The 16,373-nt window shown below is 32.7% G+C and overlaps 1 protein-coding gene across 7 annotated transcripts in view; it reads right to left on the bottom strand.

Moving 5' to 3' along the window:
• Positions 1–16,373, bottom strand: part of LOC128988660 (nicotinate phosphoribosyltransferase) — a 63,644-nt gene that overhangs the window by 19,785 nt on the left and 27,486 nt on the right. For 2 of the 7 annotated variants that reach the window (XR_008490411.1, XM_054410154.1), the window contains exons 6-10: positions 15,472–15,590; positions 13,176–13,274; positions 10,495–10,524; positions 9,054–9,247; positions 5,084–5,149 (exon numbers count right to left, since the gene is read on the bottom strand). Coding sequence is in view for 6 of the 7 variants with exons in the window: in XM_054410154.1 (XP_054266129.1) it covers positions 5,084–5,149; positions 9,054–9,247; positions 10,495–10,524; positions 13,176–13,274; positions 15,472–15,590 (508 nt within the window). In the remaining variant the exon portion in view is untranslated. The remainder of the gene's footprint in view (positions 1–5,083; positions 5,150–9,053; positions 9,248–10,494; positions 10,525–13,175; positions 13,275–15,471; positions 15,591–16,373) is intronic. The other 5 variants (XM_054410155.1, XM_054410158.1, XM_054410156.1 and 2 more) reach the window with 5 other exon arrangements.

The raw sequence follows: 16,373 nt of genomic DNA, 5'->3' as shown, positions 1-16,373 counted from the left end.
ATTATTTATTGGTGGACGACTATTTATAGAATAGTTTAGGCCATAGTTCGGGATGTGGTTGGAAATCCATTACTGCACGGAAACAATACTTAAATTCTTGTTCATCTTAAATACACTGTTGTTAAATAAACATAACAGTTTATAAATTGAATCTTTTTATACACAGATTGTGCGGTGTATTTATATTAGAGAGGAAAAAGTCAATAGGTTTGGTATAAAAGAGTATAATTTATTACGAGAAAAATGAATGCGTGATGTTATGAGCGGTGATTTGAGACCAACGAATGCAACAATGGATATGATCATGTGATGGAATTACATGGACTGTTAAAAACAAAGACATATAAAATTAATACAAAAAACAAAGGCAACTTGACTGAACACAGATATACTAAGATAGGTAACTGAAATACCCCTGCTGCAGCAAACCTGCTGAATTTCCTTTTGTTCTGATTTTCAATTAAATCTATTTAAATAACATAAGGTTTAACGAAATCATAGGTTTGATACTACAAGGAAACTAATAAAGTGTGTTTTTTAGTAAAATATTAATAGCATAGTATAAAATAAATATATTTGCCAAGTTTGATCAAAATATATAAATAAACAAGCAAACTACAACATTTTACAATATTCTCCATAAGAATAACATAGGAATATTAAATTTACAATTTTTTGAATTTTCTCCGTTTAACTGTACAAAAACTCTATGATATACTAAATAATTTTTTAAGCTAGAGAGAAATTGGGAAATTTTGTGTTTTGAGGGTCAAAATGAGAAAAATCCATTTTTACCGCACAAAACCCTCCGTTCCCATAGTCCGATCATGTTGGTTCGCAAATTCATTCAAATTTATCCCACCTTACACCTTTAAACCAAATTTCATCAAAATAAAAAAAAATACTCAAGTTATCGCATTCACAGACGTATATACAGGGTGAGTTTTAATTGTTCCACCCTCCAACTTTTTTCTACATATTTTAAAATATCAATTCCAGACCACTTTTAAACATTGCCGAGTAGTAGGCCTAAGTACTTAATTTTGACAAGGTGGTAATTTTCGGCCACCATCTTGGATTCGCCATATTGGATGCAAAATATTTTTTTCAAATGTAAAGGTAGGGTTGTGACCTATTATTCCAAACAAGATTTTTACCTTGATTACAATGCCACAATCCGTTTTAGAAATCTTGATCCATTCCAAAGTTATGAGGAATTTTTATAACATTATTTTTAGCCCCTTTTAACATAGTGCTAGATAAAGATAAGTATACACCACCAGTCATTGCCAACCTATTTTCACTTGGTTATGACGGATAATTTTTTTCGGCCGCCATCTTAAATCTGCCATTTTGAAATGTCATTAATTATTTTAAATATGAAGGTGGTGTTGTGACCCATCATTTTGAATTACTTTTTTAAGCTGAACTCAATGCTGCAATCCGTTTTTTATTTTCATATTTTGTTTTTAAAATATAGCAATTGTTTATTTAAAATGTCAATATTTCAAAAACAAAATATGAAAATGAAAAACGGATTGCCGCATTGAGTTTAAGTAACGTCCGATCTTAATAATCGATAATTCAAATGAAAGCCGATATTTCACTGAAGGTCTCAGATCAAAACATATAGGATAAGGTAATTATGCCCCATATTGCAAGACTGTATCTGGTATGAGATTCAATCAATGAAAAATAAGCTGTTTTAGCAGTTGATAGCCATTTTAAGCCTCTAACCACATATAAGGTCCAGTTGTCAGGCTCTTGCAAAGGCTATTTATGTGAGCCTTCCATGAAAGGGCAGAATCTATGGTGACTCTAAGCAGCTTGGCTTTTGGTGCTGGGTTGAGAGCTATTATTATTGTTTGTATGAAAATGTTACTAAATATATTGAATACTTTTGATTTTCATCTTTTATTCCATACCCACACAGTCTAACATAAATTATTAAGTTAATAATAAGCGTTGTTTGCTACCTCATGTATTCAAAGGCCTTCCATTTGTCATTAACCCACCACACTTACTATTATTAAAAGAAAGAACTCCAATAATGCTAAGGAGAAACTTAAATCCACCTAAGCTGTGCAACGGAACCAGACTGACGATTAAAAAAATGACACCAAACTTGATCGAAGCAACAATCATCAGTGGCAAGTTCAAAGGAGAAATAGTCTTAATCCCAAGAATACCGATGATTTCATCTGAATTACCGAATTCAAGCGACTAGAATTTCCTTTTTGCAATCACCATTAATAAGGTACAAGGACCTGGACTATCGCCGGTTTACATTTAGAAAATGCATACTTTCACACGGACAGCTTGTTTTTTTTTTTTTTATTCATTTTTTAAATTTATCGTAAACAACAAATTACCATTTCAGATAACAGTTGTTAAGCGCAGCAACGCACACCGGGTAACTGCTAGTATGAATATAAGTTGGAGACATTTAGGGACTCTAGACAGAGTTCTGTAACCGTCCAACAATCTGTGTAAAACTGATCTGAGGGCTTTTGGTGCTAGTTTTTGCTGCCAGTTCATTCTTCAAATCACTAGGCCTATCATTGATGTGCTCCTTAGTGAACATTGATTGAGCTAAAATCAAAATCAATTCTTGCTAGTTTCATTACCTTAATAGATCACAGAGCACAAATCTTAATTGAAGGAGTTTGAATTGCAACGCTCACTTTTACACCCAGCAGTATGTGAATTGAACATTGCACTATTGACAACTAAAATCCCATAAATTAATGACAATAGAATAGCAACCACATATAATCTGGTTAAATTTTAGTTCTCATTCGTCTTCTTCAAATGAAGTACAAGAGCTAATCAATAAAAATATTTAAAAAAATTATAGATAAAGTATTTTTTAAATATTTAGATTGTGAAAAATAATTCTCCTTCCTTAATCTAGTATTCCTAGGAGGCACAGTTCGGAGGCACTTAGGGAGTTTTTAACAATCAAACTAATTTAAGCAAGTAAGATATCAGAGTCAAAGGTGTTATGTAAACTAAGCTCATTTAAATCACCATAGCTTTCACACAGTATTTATAGTCCTCGCCATCCTAACTTGAGGCAGCCCAAGGCCGCACTAGCTATAGGGCTTGCGGCCTTGGGCTGCCTCAAGTTAGGGTGGCGAGGACTATAGTTACAGTTTGATGTAATCTGAGATGTTTTACTCCTTACTTGTTTCCACAAATAGCATTTCCCATATATAGTTGTATATTAAATTAACTTGCAGACTGTGATAATCATCTACATGAAAACAACAAAAGTGGACATGAGTCTGTGAAGTGGAAATGCATACGTGATGTGAAACAAAAAAGGTGCAACAAACATTAGCAATGATAAACCTACCAAACTTCTAGATGGAAACTGACGTAGAAACTCACAGTAGATTACTTCCAACACTTTATGTTGTAGACTTGAAATTTATTTTTAAATAGTTATAAAGTTAATAAAGTACTAACAAAATCTTTAGGGCTATATGCTAATTTTCAGTCTTAACATTACTTACTACAGACTTTCCTTGGTTAAAAGTTTTTTTTTATAAGTGACGATTTATAAATTTTTTATTTGTCACCACCAAGTTAGTAAATAATACCTACTTTTATGGGTTGAATGTGATTAATAATCGATTTGAAGTTGTATCAATTTTGTTACATCAAATGCAAGTTTTGGTATTGAGAATGAACTAATAAAGAAATTCAATTTTATGAAGTATAAAACAAGCTAACGTAGTTCAATGTAACTAATTTGAATAACAATTGTGAGTTCAATGTATACATGTGTTTTAGGTAAGTATACTCTTTAATGTAAGTGCAGTAGTACTCAAATTTTCTACTGTACCACATTAAGATGGTCTAAAATTGTAATAGACTATTGGATTTTTAAAAAATTCAGGATTTTTCTCTTTTAAATAGACCAAATTGAGCTGAGGTTTTACCGTTGCGCATCTGCAAAGATTTTTAAATAGATAAATTCAAGCTTTTGTCACAATTGCAAAAATGCATGTGCTAAATTAAGTAATCAATTTTTTAAATGGTTTATGCCATAATTGAATTGAATCGCGGAGAACAATCATGATATTTCCGTGACCGTGGGAGACGATGATGATGTCCACATGGTCGAGGGAGATATCAAAGATTTTGCCACGATTGCGGAAGATGATGTTGATTTTCTATGACCACGGGAGACGATGCTGATGTCTACCAGGCCACGGAAGATGTTAAAGATTTTTACGGGATTGTGTAAAACTATGATGATGTTTTTAGTAAACTCTAAAAAAAACACCTCAGCTCATCCAGATAGAAGTGGCAAAGTAATTTTAAGTTAATTTTTAAAATCAATAGTTTTATTTAAAAGCATATTTTGGAAGCACATTCTGTCAAAATTAACACAACCCAGAATTGAAAACATTTTTACAAATTTCTTATGTCCTTTTAAGAAACAAACCGTATTGTTGTGGACAAACCAAAATTCAGTGCACACTTATTTTACTTTGTTGGAACCAAGATTAGTTAGCTAAAATATGTAAAAAGTTAAGTATTTATTATACCACTTTCCACCCTTAGTCTTGCCAAACTAATGTTAGTTTAAAACCATATGAAACATCCAACTATCATGTAAACGTAGTAACTTATATTTATCTTTTAACGCCGACTAAAACTTCTGTTTTACCAAAATTATAATAGCCTAAAAAAACAATGTTCACAATAATTTAGTCATCAGGTGAATTAAAATATTTGTAGATGATTAAATTTTATATATACAACAAAACGTATCTCATAGCCATTCATATTAAATGTATAGATCACATTTACAACTTTACTTCCTATAACTAAAACATGACAATTACACATTAAATGGTTAGAAATATGTACACAATTCTGAAGCCTTAAGCAAAAGTTAAGCGGCTTCCAAGTATGAACCAAACATGAAGCTTGCAACTACTTCCGACCCGAGACGAGAATATGTACAAGTCTACGACAAAACAAGACAAGCAACACAGAGTAATGTTGGACCAATGGGAGTGAAGCAAGCGTAGCCCGTGAGATGTAGGACTTACCACAAGGCACTCACATGAGTAAGTCGTGAGATCTGGCCGTGAGTCCAACAGTAGGATCCATCAGCGGTCCGGAGTTAAACCTTCATAACAGTGACAACTGAGCTAACAACTACCACTCGGTGTACCAGTGTTCTGGGTCTTACCACATACAGTAGGATACCAACTAAACACTTTCAACCCAAATAACGATTAAATTAAATACTCTAAACCATAATTGCAATCAGTTGAAACGCTTTTAACGGAAGAAATAACAACTTTCCAAGGCAGACTTTAAAAAAATACTCCAAAATTAATTTTAGATGAAGGAAGAGAAAGTGATGTAACACACCAAGAGGCGGTACAGGGTTTGAGGTCATGGTCGTTGACTATTACACAAGAGCTAACTACAAACACACTACCTGCCTAAATTATTACTTCCAACCTCTGTCCGCTGAAAGTAAACGGAATCAGACACAGTGTGTCATCACTGTTCAAAGTGGTGGTGTCATTGCAAAAACATTGCAAGAAGAAAAACAAATAAAAAGATAAAAATAGGACTGCAGTAGTTTTAAAAATGCAAAATTGACCTACATACGTAAATACCTTCCAAACAAAATTATGGTTATTCGGAACAACCTTCCCCCCCTCTTCATTTCGGTTAAGAGAAGTCATACTGTCATAAAGAAGAACTAGTTTCTGTCTGTGTGTTTGGTCCTAGTGAAATCAACAATCTACATAACGGTAATCGTCAATGCGGAATTTTGCACCAGAAAGCGAACAATTGCAGCCTCTGGGGACATCAAAATGAAAAAGTAAATCGGTCCCGTGCCTAGATCTTATCATGCCACCTACGATAATAGCTACCTCCCTATAGGGAAATTCGCTAAAAAAGAGGTAAAGTAAGTTTTGTAAAATTAATCAACAGGTAGATTATAACCGTTTTCTACTGTAGATTGAATAAATCTATTATTCTTCAAAGATAAGCTTCCAAATTGATTTATATTAGAGTCGTGGTCGTCACCCAAGGACCATGACTTAACTTCAAGGTCTGTGACTCATTGTGAAGCACGGGTAAAGCGATTAGTTCAGTGGAACTCCAACTATCTGAATCACCAATTATACGAATCACTTGCAGAAATAGTTTAAACCTAAACTACAGTAATAATAATCGTTAGTAAAGAAGGCAGAAGACATAATCTCGACAAAATCCTAAACAACTTTAAGGGTTGTAATAGACGTCATCATCTCCCATGGTAACGGAAACATAATTATCGTCTTTCTTGAAAAAATTTTAAATATCTTCCGCAATCATGTAGACATTATCATAATCTCGCGGACATGGAAACATCATCTCTGGTAAAGTCTTGAACATCTTCTGCGGTTTGTAGACATTACCATCCTCACTGAAAATCATCATTGTCCTCTACAATCACAGAGAAAGCGTGAATTTGTCAAGCACAAAACCTTCTCAGACGCGTTCTTTGATTACGATTGCGAAAGTTTAGCACGACTCAGCCTATTTATTTTAAAATACCCCAAATTTCAATAGAAATCTAAGTATCTGAATATTTGATTAATCCGAATGTGGTACAATTGATTCAGATAATTTGAGTTCTACTCTAGTTACTAAGAAAAAATTTTATAAAGACATGTCTAGATTATTCAAGGGTATAAATCTTCAATGTTTTCTAGTTCATCTTATCTTACTAATATTATAAACTAGTGCACCTGTTGCTTGAATTCGAGCAATTGCAAAATATTAAAGGAGTTTTTTTTTACGAATAACAGTCACAATTTCCGTTGACTTAAAAGAGTCAACTCAAAGATAATGTAATCAATCACTCCACTCCAGTTATCGAAACTGGAAACGAACTCACTCTGAAAACGAACGCTCACTCCACTCCATCTATCGAAACTGAAAACGAACTCACTCTGAAAACGATCACTCTTGTGTGTATCATGTGGTTACCATGAACAGCTGTAATTAATACAAATTATTCGTCTGTTTAGTAAACAAAATCTTTTTTTCATAAGAAATACATTGGGATTTTGATGGCCTGCGGGGCAAAGCCCAAAGACTTTTATTACAGGAATTTGTGAAAGGGGGTCAAAAAATACTTAATTTTGACACCTCGTTTGTAAAAATCCATCAATTATTAACGGAGGAGTAGTGTTTCGTAGAAATCGCCTTCGCGTATTATATAAGGATGTGAAAGTTTGTGTGTTTGTTTGTTTGTTTGAAGTTCAATCACGCATCAACTACTGGATGGATTTGGCTTAAATTTGGCATGATGATAGCTCACATTACCGATTAACATATAGGCATATTCTTATCTTAAAAACCCTTTTGGGCTCCGCCCCAGTGGCTCTGTAGTTCCCATGTTAACCTTATGAGTATTCATATTTAAAGGGAATTAAAGAATTTAGTCAGCTGTTGGTTCTTAAAAAGTTGGTTCTATGATATGCAAAAGCATTAAAAAGTTATATAAGATTTACCAACAGGGTGCAGCACTATATTTTTTGCATTTATGAAAACAGCAAATTTTAATTAAACAGCAACAAAAAACTGTGATACACAATTAGAACTAACTGTCAAAGTAGGATTTTTACAGTTATGTTTGTTTTTTAATTTCATGAATAATTTGTGATATTTTGCAAACTTTTTATAGCCTAATTTATTTTTCTCTATTGTTTAGGTGAAGTGGTAGAACATTATGGCTATGGTAGATGTGTAATACTATAAAATACTGTAAATTTAAAGAAGCAAAATATCCCAGCCCCGTACGAAGGACGGGTACTCTGCTAGTAATAAATATAAGCAAAAAGTAAACTTTACCCAGAACACTGTATTTGACCTAGTTCTAACACTTGTGGTTATTTTTAAAAATTAAAAAAAAATTATTGGTGTGCTAATTGTGACATAACATTTAAATTTAATGAGAAAATATTTTGTTCCTGCCATGGAACAAACAAAATTTGAGAACAATTTGAATAATTATAAAATAATATGATCAAAAGACAAAGAAGAAAGAAAATAGGTAAAAGATTTAAAAAATTTAAAGTCCATGCAAAAGCCAAAATAAATCTAACATAAAGCATGCATCACAACAAGAAAGACACCGCTGCAAGAGTTGAGAATAACATCTGCATGGGATCAACTAGTCAAAGACTGCTGCAAAATTTTTAAAATCATATCAATTCCTGTAAATAGGTTTATGTTTATTACAATAATTAGGTGAGTGATGGACCCAGAATCCAAGGCATCACTGGTTTCGTGAGTTTGGGTCCTGTTGCCAGCCACTAGATCTTATCTATGGTTATCACTTTTTTTATTTTACTAGCTCACAGGTTGCTTTGCTAGATATGTTCCAAGCACAGATACAAGACCTATGGACGGGCAAATTCAAGACTTAAAGAGGCCTCTTAAAATAATTAAGTGTGTCTATAGTTTTATACTTAAGGGAGCTAATTACTGAATGTAATAATTAAATACTTTCCTTTTTAAGGAACCAAAGTATAAAACACTACAAGATATGTTTGAGATGTTTAACAAATATATATTGAATATTATATTTCTTTTACTCAGTCCTTCAGGCCTGGGTTCTAACCCTCAAATTACCACTGGCTTTTATCACTCGGTAGATGATAGCTAGAAAACTAACGTCTCTCAGGCAATAAAAACTTTCTTTGTAAAGAACTCCCTCCATTTGACATAATTAAACATAATTTGACATAATTAAACATAATTTGACATAATTAAACATAATTTGACATAATTAACATAACTTGATTGGGGGACTGAGCTGGTCTAATAGTAGAGCCAGGGTCCCCGAGTTCCGTGCTAGGGCCTACGTCATAAGGTGTAAAGGTGAGTCAGGAAGATTTATTAACTTAGTTAATACAATTTTAAAATGTTGCAACAGTCGTCAACTATTTTGTCAAGCAGCTCAGCAGTATACTGGATGGGAAGGGAAAGTGTAAGCTTATGTCTGTATCAGTACTCACTTTTTCACATCGTAAGTGTCGACAAGTGCCATGAAGCCATCAGGAAAAGCAATCGCGTATGAGATGAGCGCAGCCAGTTCACCATCAGACGCTGCATCTACCAGGGTGTCCAGAAGCCCTGCAATCTTTCCTCGCCACTCAATAGACAGTGCTAAAAGGTCACGTTCCTGTCCGGTGTTCCGATCGACAAGCATCTGCAACAGGTCGGCGATGTATTTCTCTAACGTTATCTATTGTTCAATCTAAGTCTGAAACTGAAATCTCTGTAATTTTATACAGAAAAATCACGTTTAGTAATACATTACGGAATAAGGAACAAAACAACTTACCAACTCACTTAAAAAAAAAGAGTTCAAGGCAATTTTTTTGCTAGGCTCTTGCTTTGGATAGTTTTTTACATTAATTCAGGCCCTTAGAGGTTGCAGCATTATTTCTTTGACAAAATCCAATGATGATTGGCGGAGTTTAAACCCGGGACTTCGGAGACCAAAGTCCCTTGCTCTACCACTAGACCTCCTCATTGATTTTCTAGGCAATTATATTATAGAAAAGGTTCACATGTTAAACTAAATCTGTCCACCCCACCTTCTACAAGAAGAAAGTAGTAGAATTTCAGTTACAAACAACACTGTGCCAGCTTTGTAACTGAGTCTTAGTTAATTAACTATTACCAGAGAAGCCTCTTTGTAGGGAAAAGTATCAATTTTAATGTATTCTGTACATTTTCTGTAATGACGATTACCTAGAACTCTTTTTTCTTTTCTTTGTTCATCATCAGTTTATAAGTCTACAACTAATGACAATTTTTAAATAAAAATTTGTAATGATGTGTGATACATTTATTTAAATCTTCAAATTCAAAAAGAAAAGAGTACCGGTACCGGTACTAGTATTGTTATAATTTACAAATCCAGTCATAGAAACACATAATTTTTTTAACCGACTTAAGATTATAGTTTTCATCTTGTACATGCGCTCCTAGTATCGACCATGCTTTATGTCCTTCTCTATTGAAATAAAATTAAATAACAGCTAAAAGGGTTCATATTAAGACTAAACTTATGTTTGAATGGAAAGCTGTTTTTTTTATGAAATAGAGCTTAGTTCAGTTACCTGATCAACTGAACAGTCTATTGACTTATAGATACACAAAACAGGTCACCTCTAATTCAAGTGCTATGTCATAGACTTTTATAATGTATCTATAAGCCCAAGGACTCATCATTTTTTTGGGTATGATATTTGAGCTCCAACACTATCCCTTTTGAAAAGAAACTCTTAAACTTGAACACTAACCGAAATGAGACACAAACTAATTAAATTACTGTATTTCATAATTTTTATAAAGAACTAAAATCTATCTTAAGTGTGTGCAACAATTACAGTACAGCAGAGTGCAACAATGCACAGGTTCAAGCAAGTAACAAAGTGAAGGAATTACCTTGCGAGACATCATGAGCGAATCTGACCGCTAGCAACAAGAAAATACGTTAGGCATGGTTAAGAGGAGTCGTGGTTGGTGGTTCACGTAACAAATACATCATCTCGCTTGAATAAACATGAAGCAAAACAGGTGGCAAGAAATCATAACACAAGAAATAAGTATTTACATAAGTTGAGTTAGTGTGAGTAATAGAACTGATGCTAAAACGAGGCTATTCTTTTTGTCATGAGTAACAAATCCGTGCAAAGTAGTTAGTAGTAAAGGTTAGTTAGGCCTAATCACAACAGAGATGAAAATGTATTACATTTCTATGTTTTTGTAAACTATTTCAGGAGGGAAAATAGAAAAAATGTTTCTTTTTTAAGTATGATTTTAAGGAAAGAACAAGGTTGATTTTGTGGTTAGAATTGGTGGCCGGAGTGCAAACCCTGTGAATCACAATAGGCTTAGCTAACTGGGACCTACGGCAACTTTAGACGTGCGCCAGTAACAAGTTATAACAGTGAGCATGGTCAAACCAACCAGAAAAACAATGAAGGAATTAAATGAAAAGGCAAATAAGGACTAAAATGATAATTTTTATAGTGGCTTGAGCTGTAATATTAACATTTCAAAAATAGATAAAACAATGAATATTCATATTTTTAAATAAACTAAGCAACAGACAACAGGCAAGGTTATTATGGTTATAAACATTCATCATACTAATCAACGAAAAAAGTCTTTTATTTTAATACGACTGAAATCTGCTTGCTACAAGTAAATAAGTCCAGAAATGAATACTGTACATTCTAATGAATAGTCCGTAAATAAACAATGATTGTAGCTATAAAAACATTCAAACTAATAATGGAGTAGCAAAAAGAAATCCTATTTTAGCAAATATCTCTTTGTAGCTATTACCGTAGGTGGCACGATAAGACCTAGGGCTGGGACCAATAAACTTTTTCATTTTGATGTCCCAAGAGGCCAAAAACAATTCATTCAAATGTTTATAAATATATTTAACTTTATATATATATATTTATACACGTCTCTGCTGATTTGGATGAGATTTGTCTCTAAGGTGTAGTAGGGCAGGATTAACATAAATGAGTTCGTGAACCAGCATGATCGGACCATGGGAACAGGGTCGTTTGGGGGGTTTTATGCGGTAAAAAATTAGGTTTTCTTATTTTGTACTCTCAAAACCTAAAATTTGCCAATTTCTCTCTTAATCTAAAGAGCTTTATAAAAACAAATAATTTAGTATATTTATGTGTCCTTTCCTGATTATTGGTTACAGAGAAAAATAAAAAAAACTGTTAATTTAAAGTCATATGTTATTCTTATGGAGAATAAGTAAACTGTTGTGGGTTGTTTGTTTATATTTTGATCAAACTTGGCAATTTCATTTATTTTAGACTAAGCTATTAATATTTTACTAAAAGCACACTTTATTACCCTCGTTGTAGCAGCAAACCTAATGTTAATAAAATAGATTGAATTGGAAATCCAATCGGGTAAATGGAAATTCCCTTTATCTGCATGTTTCTGCGGCGGGGGTATTATACAACTAAAACTGCTTTCCGCAAAGTAAACATTAAGAAAAGAAATACATTGAGCAAAGATCAGTCAGTAAATAAACTACGAACAAACTATACTTATGCATAGCTATAAGCTTTCATCAAACTAAAAATGGGATGGAATAAGAAGACATTTTTTACGTCTATAATAAATATCTATATTGATGACTCGGAGGAAGTAAAGCCAGAAGGGCTGCATCACAGGGTAATAGGGTAAGTTTGAAAGCCTGTTAATCAATACTCGGTGCCAGGAGTTCTATAGCCTAACAAAAAACTCATTGCGGCTCAGCTAACTTTTATATCTGCCAATGGTTATTTTATAAACAATTCCTGGTTAAAACTCTTCTACTAATGTTCATTTTTATTCAGTAACTAGCACCTGATCTTTTTTATTAAAGTATTAATTTACTCATATTGTGATTTGTGACTAATCTTTCTTTTACTTGAAATATATATTTTTTCTGTAAAACTTGTCCTGTATTAGAGAGCTTTCTTTACTAAAAAATGAACAACTAAAGCAGCAGCGCCAAATATTAAATTAACTAAATTAAAACAACAAAATCAAGCAAACAAATTACAAATTAAAAGTAACAAACTAATTGCCAAAACGTACTAGAATGGGTGAAAAAGGCAACAATAGTTGTATTTTGCTCTTTAATTAAAACTGCTAAGAACAATAAGTTTTTGAGGTAACCATGCAACATTACAGAAACAAAAAGAACCTAAGACTGTCTCCCAAATATTAGGTATGCTATTTAATCTTTTATTTTTAACTGCAAATATTTACAAAAAGAAACCATGCTTGGATTGAAATTTACTTAATGAGAAATTAATTTATTTATAAGGGTTAAATGACGAGGGGGGAAACAGGTTTTTTGGGTTTTTTTCCATGAAGGTTGTTAAGATTAGCAGAATAATCTTATCTTGCAACAGGATAAGATATATCCTGGAACTAGGATTAATCACTACCAGAATAGGTTGGATTTGAAATAGGAAGGCACTATTCATTTATAGTGTCCCGGAAAGTATAGGTAGATTAAAGAATCTATAAATAAAAGATGTGGAAGTATAGACAGATAAAGTAAGATTCCCTTACAACCGGTAGCTACTCACATGGTCTGAGCCACTTAGGTCAGTCCAGTGAACAATTCTCTGCACAGACATCATCTCACTCAGGTCATCGATCAAATTACTTTTTTGTGTCTTCGCAACCTAAAAAACGATCCATCATTTTCTCAAAGCATTCTAAACGGAGAACCAAGTTATTCCCAATCCCCCATCTACAGTGCCTTTACCGTATGGTTATGAATTTAATTCCAGGAAAATCTAATCAATGCAAAAGCTTAGTAAGAATAAGCATGGCATAGGCGAGGAAGAACAAAAATTAATTATCTTGGTTTTAAAAGTGATTTTAGGCGTTATTGACTTTTTAAAATATTTTTATAAGAAGTAAAAATGTGTTTTTTGCATAATCCTCCTCTTATGTAATCAGTAACTGGTACTTTTTTACATTTCCAGCTGTAAGAACTATGTTTACATGTTTTGTAGATTGTAATAAAAACTGGATCCTGAAAACATAACATTTTTCACAGAATTTACTTAGAAACTGAACATAATCTATCAAAATGAAAACACACCAAACAAACAAAAATTGGATACAAAAAAAATACAAAAATACAAAATACAAAAAAGATTTTGAAAATGCTAAGAGAACCCAAAGCAAAGCAGCACCACACCACCAACCACGTACATAGGTTTACTAGCTCTAAACCTTGTGCATTCCACAAACTGCATTTGTCTAAAATCTACAGTAAAATTAAAGAATACGTACAAACAATACAACTTACATAAAACACTGTGTTATGATTCCAAGTTTGATCTAAGATTAAAATTAGAATTGACGTTGTTTCTTATGATGATATTTTGTACTTAAAGGGAATATTCTTTTGAATATGCCATTCAAGAAGTAAGCATGAAATAAAAAATAAAAAACCAAAGAATGAGTAGTTGCATTGAAATACAAACTGAATATAGAACTCACAAAATACAAAATTTGAAAGTGGCTTGGCATACTAAATTGATGAACAAATTTAATCAACTGATAAAGATTTTAAATATGAAATTTTACTATACAAACAACACACATACTGTTTGCACACCAGCTGCAATAGTAGTTTTCATCACTAGGAGTGAAAATGGCTCTTTTTGGTACGCAATCGGATATTTCCAAGCTCGACTGCGCCTCGCTTATAAAACATGATTAAGTACCAAAAAGACACTTTCGCTTTGTGTGATGAACAACTATTTTCATCATATCGTGGAAATAACTTTCTAATCATTACACAATTAGACCACATCATTTGAGGTTATACAATGGTCATCAATGTTTACATTTCTGTTGTTTACAAATATAACTTTAAATATTGTGAGATTAGCAGCGTTTTGTTTTCATAATGCAATTATAAAATTTTGAGGTTAGCAAACCGAAAAATTTACCATATTTTTTTCTGTTCCCTATTTGAAGTTGCCCGAAAACGATGAATTTGCGGATGATTTAGAGAACTAAAAATGGCTGCTTTCCAGAAAGTATGATGAAAAACAGTTTCAGTTAGGAAGTTTCCTAGTTTAATGAAATATGTATTAGCACGCCATGTCTTAATAAGTTTACTCTCATTTTTAACTATGAGGTAAGCAAAAGTATACAATGAACTGAACTCACAAAGGTAAAAAATAACGATCTCTTTTCTTTGCTGAAACAGAAATAAATCAATTCTGCTTATTTTATGGAACACTGTAAAACTTAAAGTGTTTGAAATGTGAAATATTTTGAATCAATATCTCCAAACTAAAATTGAAGAGACAATCCAAAAGTGACAAAATAGGAAACAATAAAAAGAGGATTGAAAATTCATGAACTATGGGTTGAGTTATAAGAAGTGGTTGAATAAAAATAAGTAATTTTTATATTAAAAAATGTATGTAACATTAATGACACAGTTCAAATCTATACTGGACTTTTATGTGAATAAAGGATAAATATTGAAAATAAAATAAATAATACAGCAATATTATCTATGTTTCATACAACCATAAAAACGGGTTGGGGTCACTTTGTTTACGTCAAATTGGGAGTAAACATTTGAACAGAAATGGTTATTTGAACCATCCTAAGTCCAAACATACTAATCTGAACGAGAGAGGTTTACTTTGCTAATATTTGTTTAAGCTTTGCTACTCTTTTGAAATTGTAAAAGAATTAATGTAACAGCATATTTATATTCCATACAATAAATAACTTGATTTGATTTGATTTGATTTTAACTCAGAATGAAACAAAAACTGCAATGAGGCATACTTTAAATAATGTTTGCTAAACTAAACTGATTGAGAACCATTAATGTTGATGTACCTTGTGCTGAAGATCACCGATGTCCGAGAATGAAGTGATGTAAGCATGAGCGTGAGTCCCCTTAACTGGGATGTTGTACATCTTGCCAGCAAGGACATTGCTGGTGCCGTCAAAACCACCTGGGCAATGTTGTAATGATCAACTAGCGTAAAGCAAGATTTATATAATAGGTTCAAAACAAAGATTTCACAACACTTTTTAATCAGCTAACAGATCCCAAAATTTCATGAAAACTTTGTTTCTAACTTATCGTGATTGGAAATGGAAATGTCCCTTAACAACCTTTAAAATATTATGTTTTGTTTTTTTCAGTCACCAAGGATTATTTAAATTGTAAACATGCCTTCAGTACAATGTGCTTGAATTAATTTGTCTTAAAAAGATGAAGATACCCCATTTACAAAGCCACTCCAAGCGGCTAAACCAACGAGTTTCAGTTTGGATCAAATATGTTGACTAGACAATCTATTACGAAGAACTATCAAAGAGCAGCGGTTGTGATTATTCATATTTGAAACTCTGCTCTACAGCTACATGACAAGATGTACAAGAAGACAAGATGCACAATACTGACTGCACATTTGTAATACTGAAGTGGTAATACTGTCTACTGATGCATTTCGGAATTACATTTTAACTAGAAAACTACTCTTGAAGTAGTAGCCTATGCCTAATCAAAAATTGTGTCAAAGACAAATATTACAAAACTGAAAAACAAAACACAGTAGGAAAATCACAAGTTTAGATATAATCTACAACAGGTGCAGTTCTATCTATAATCCTAACAACCAATTGAATACTAACTGAACAATAACATTTAACACGTTTGCTGCTATGGATGTTCCGGAACATCAGCGGTACCACGGCATCAGGAGCTAGGAACATTCCGGAATGTCACCGTT

This window comes from Macrosteles quadrilineatus, unplaced genomic scaffold (genome assembly GCF_028750875.1).
Source record: "Macrosteles quadrilineatus isolate MER2022 unplaced genomic scaffold, UCM_ALF_1.0 Scaffold_3__2_contigs__length_128488019, whole genome shotgun sequence".
Classification (NCBI taxonomy): Eukaryota; Metazoa; Arthropoda; class Insecta; order Hemiptera; family Cicadellidae; genus Macrosteles; species Macrosteles quadrilineatus.
The sequence above is the reverse complement of the archived record's forward strand: the minus strand, read 5'-3'. Positions and strand labels throughout refer to the sequence as shown.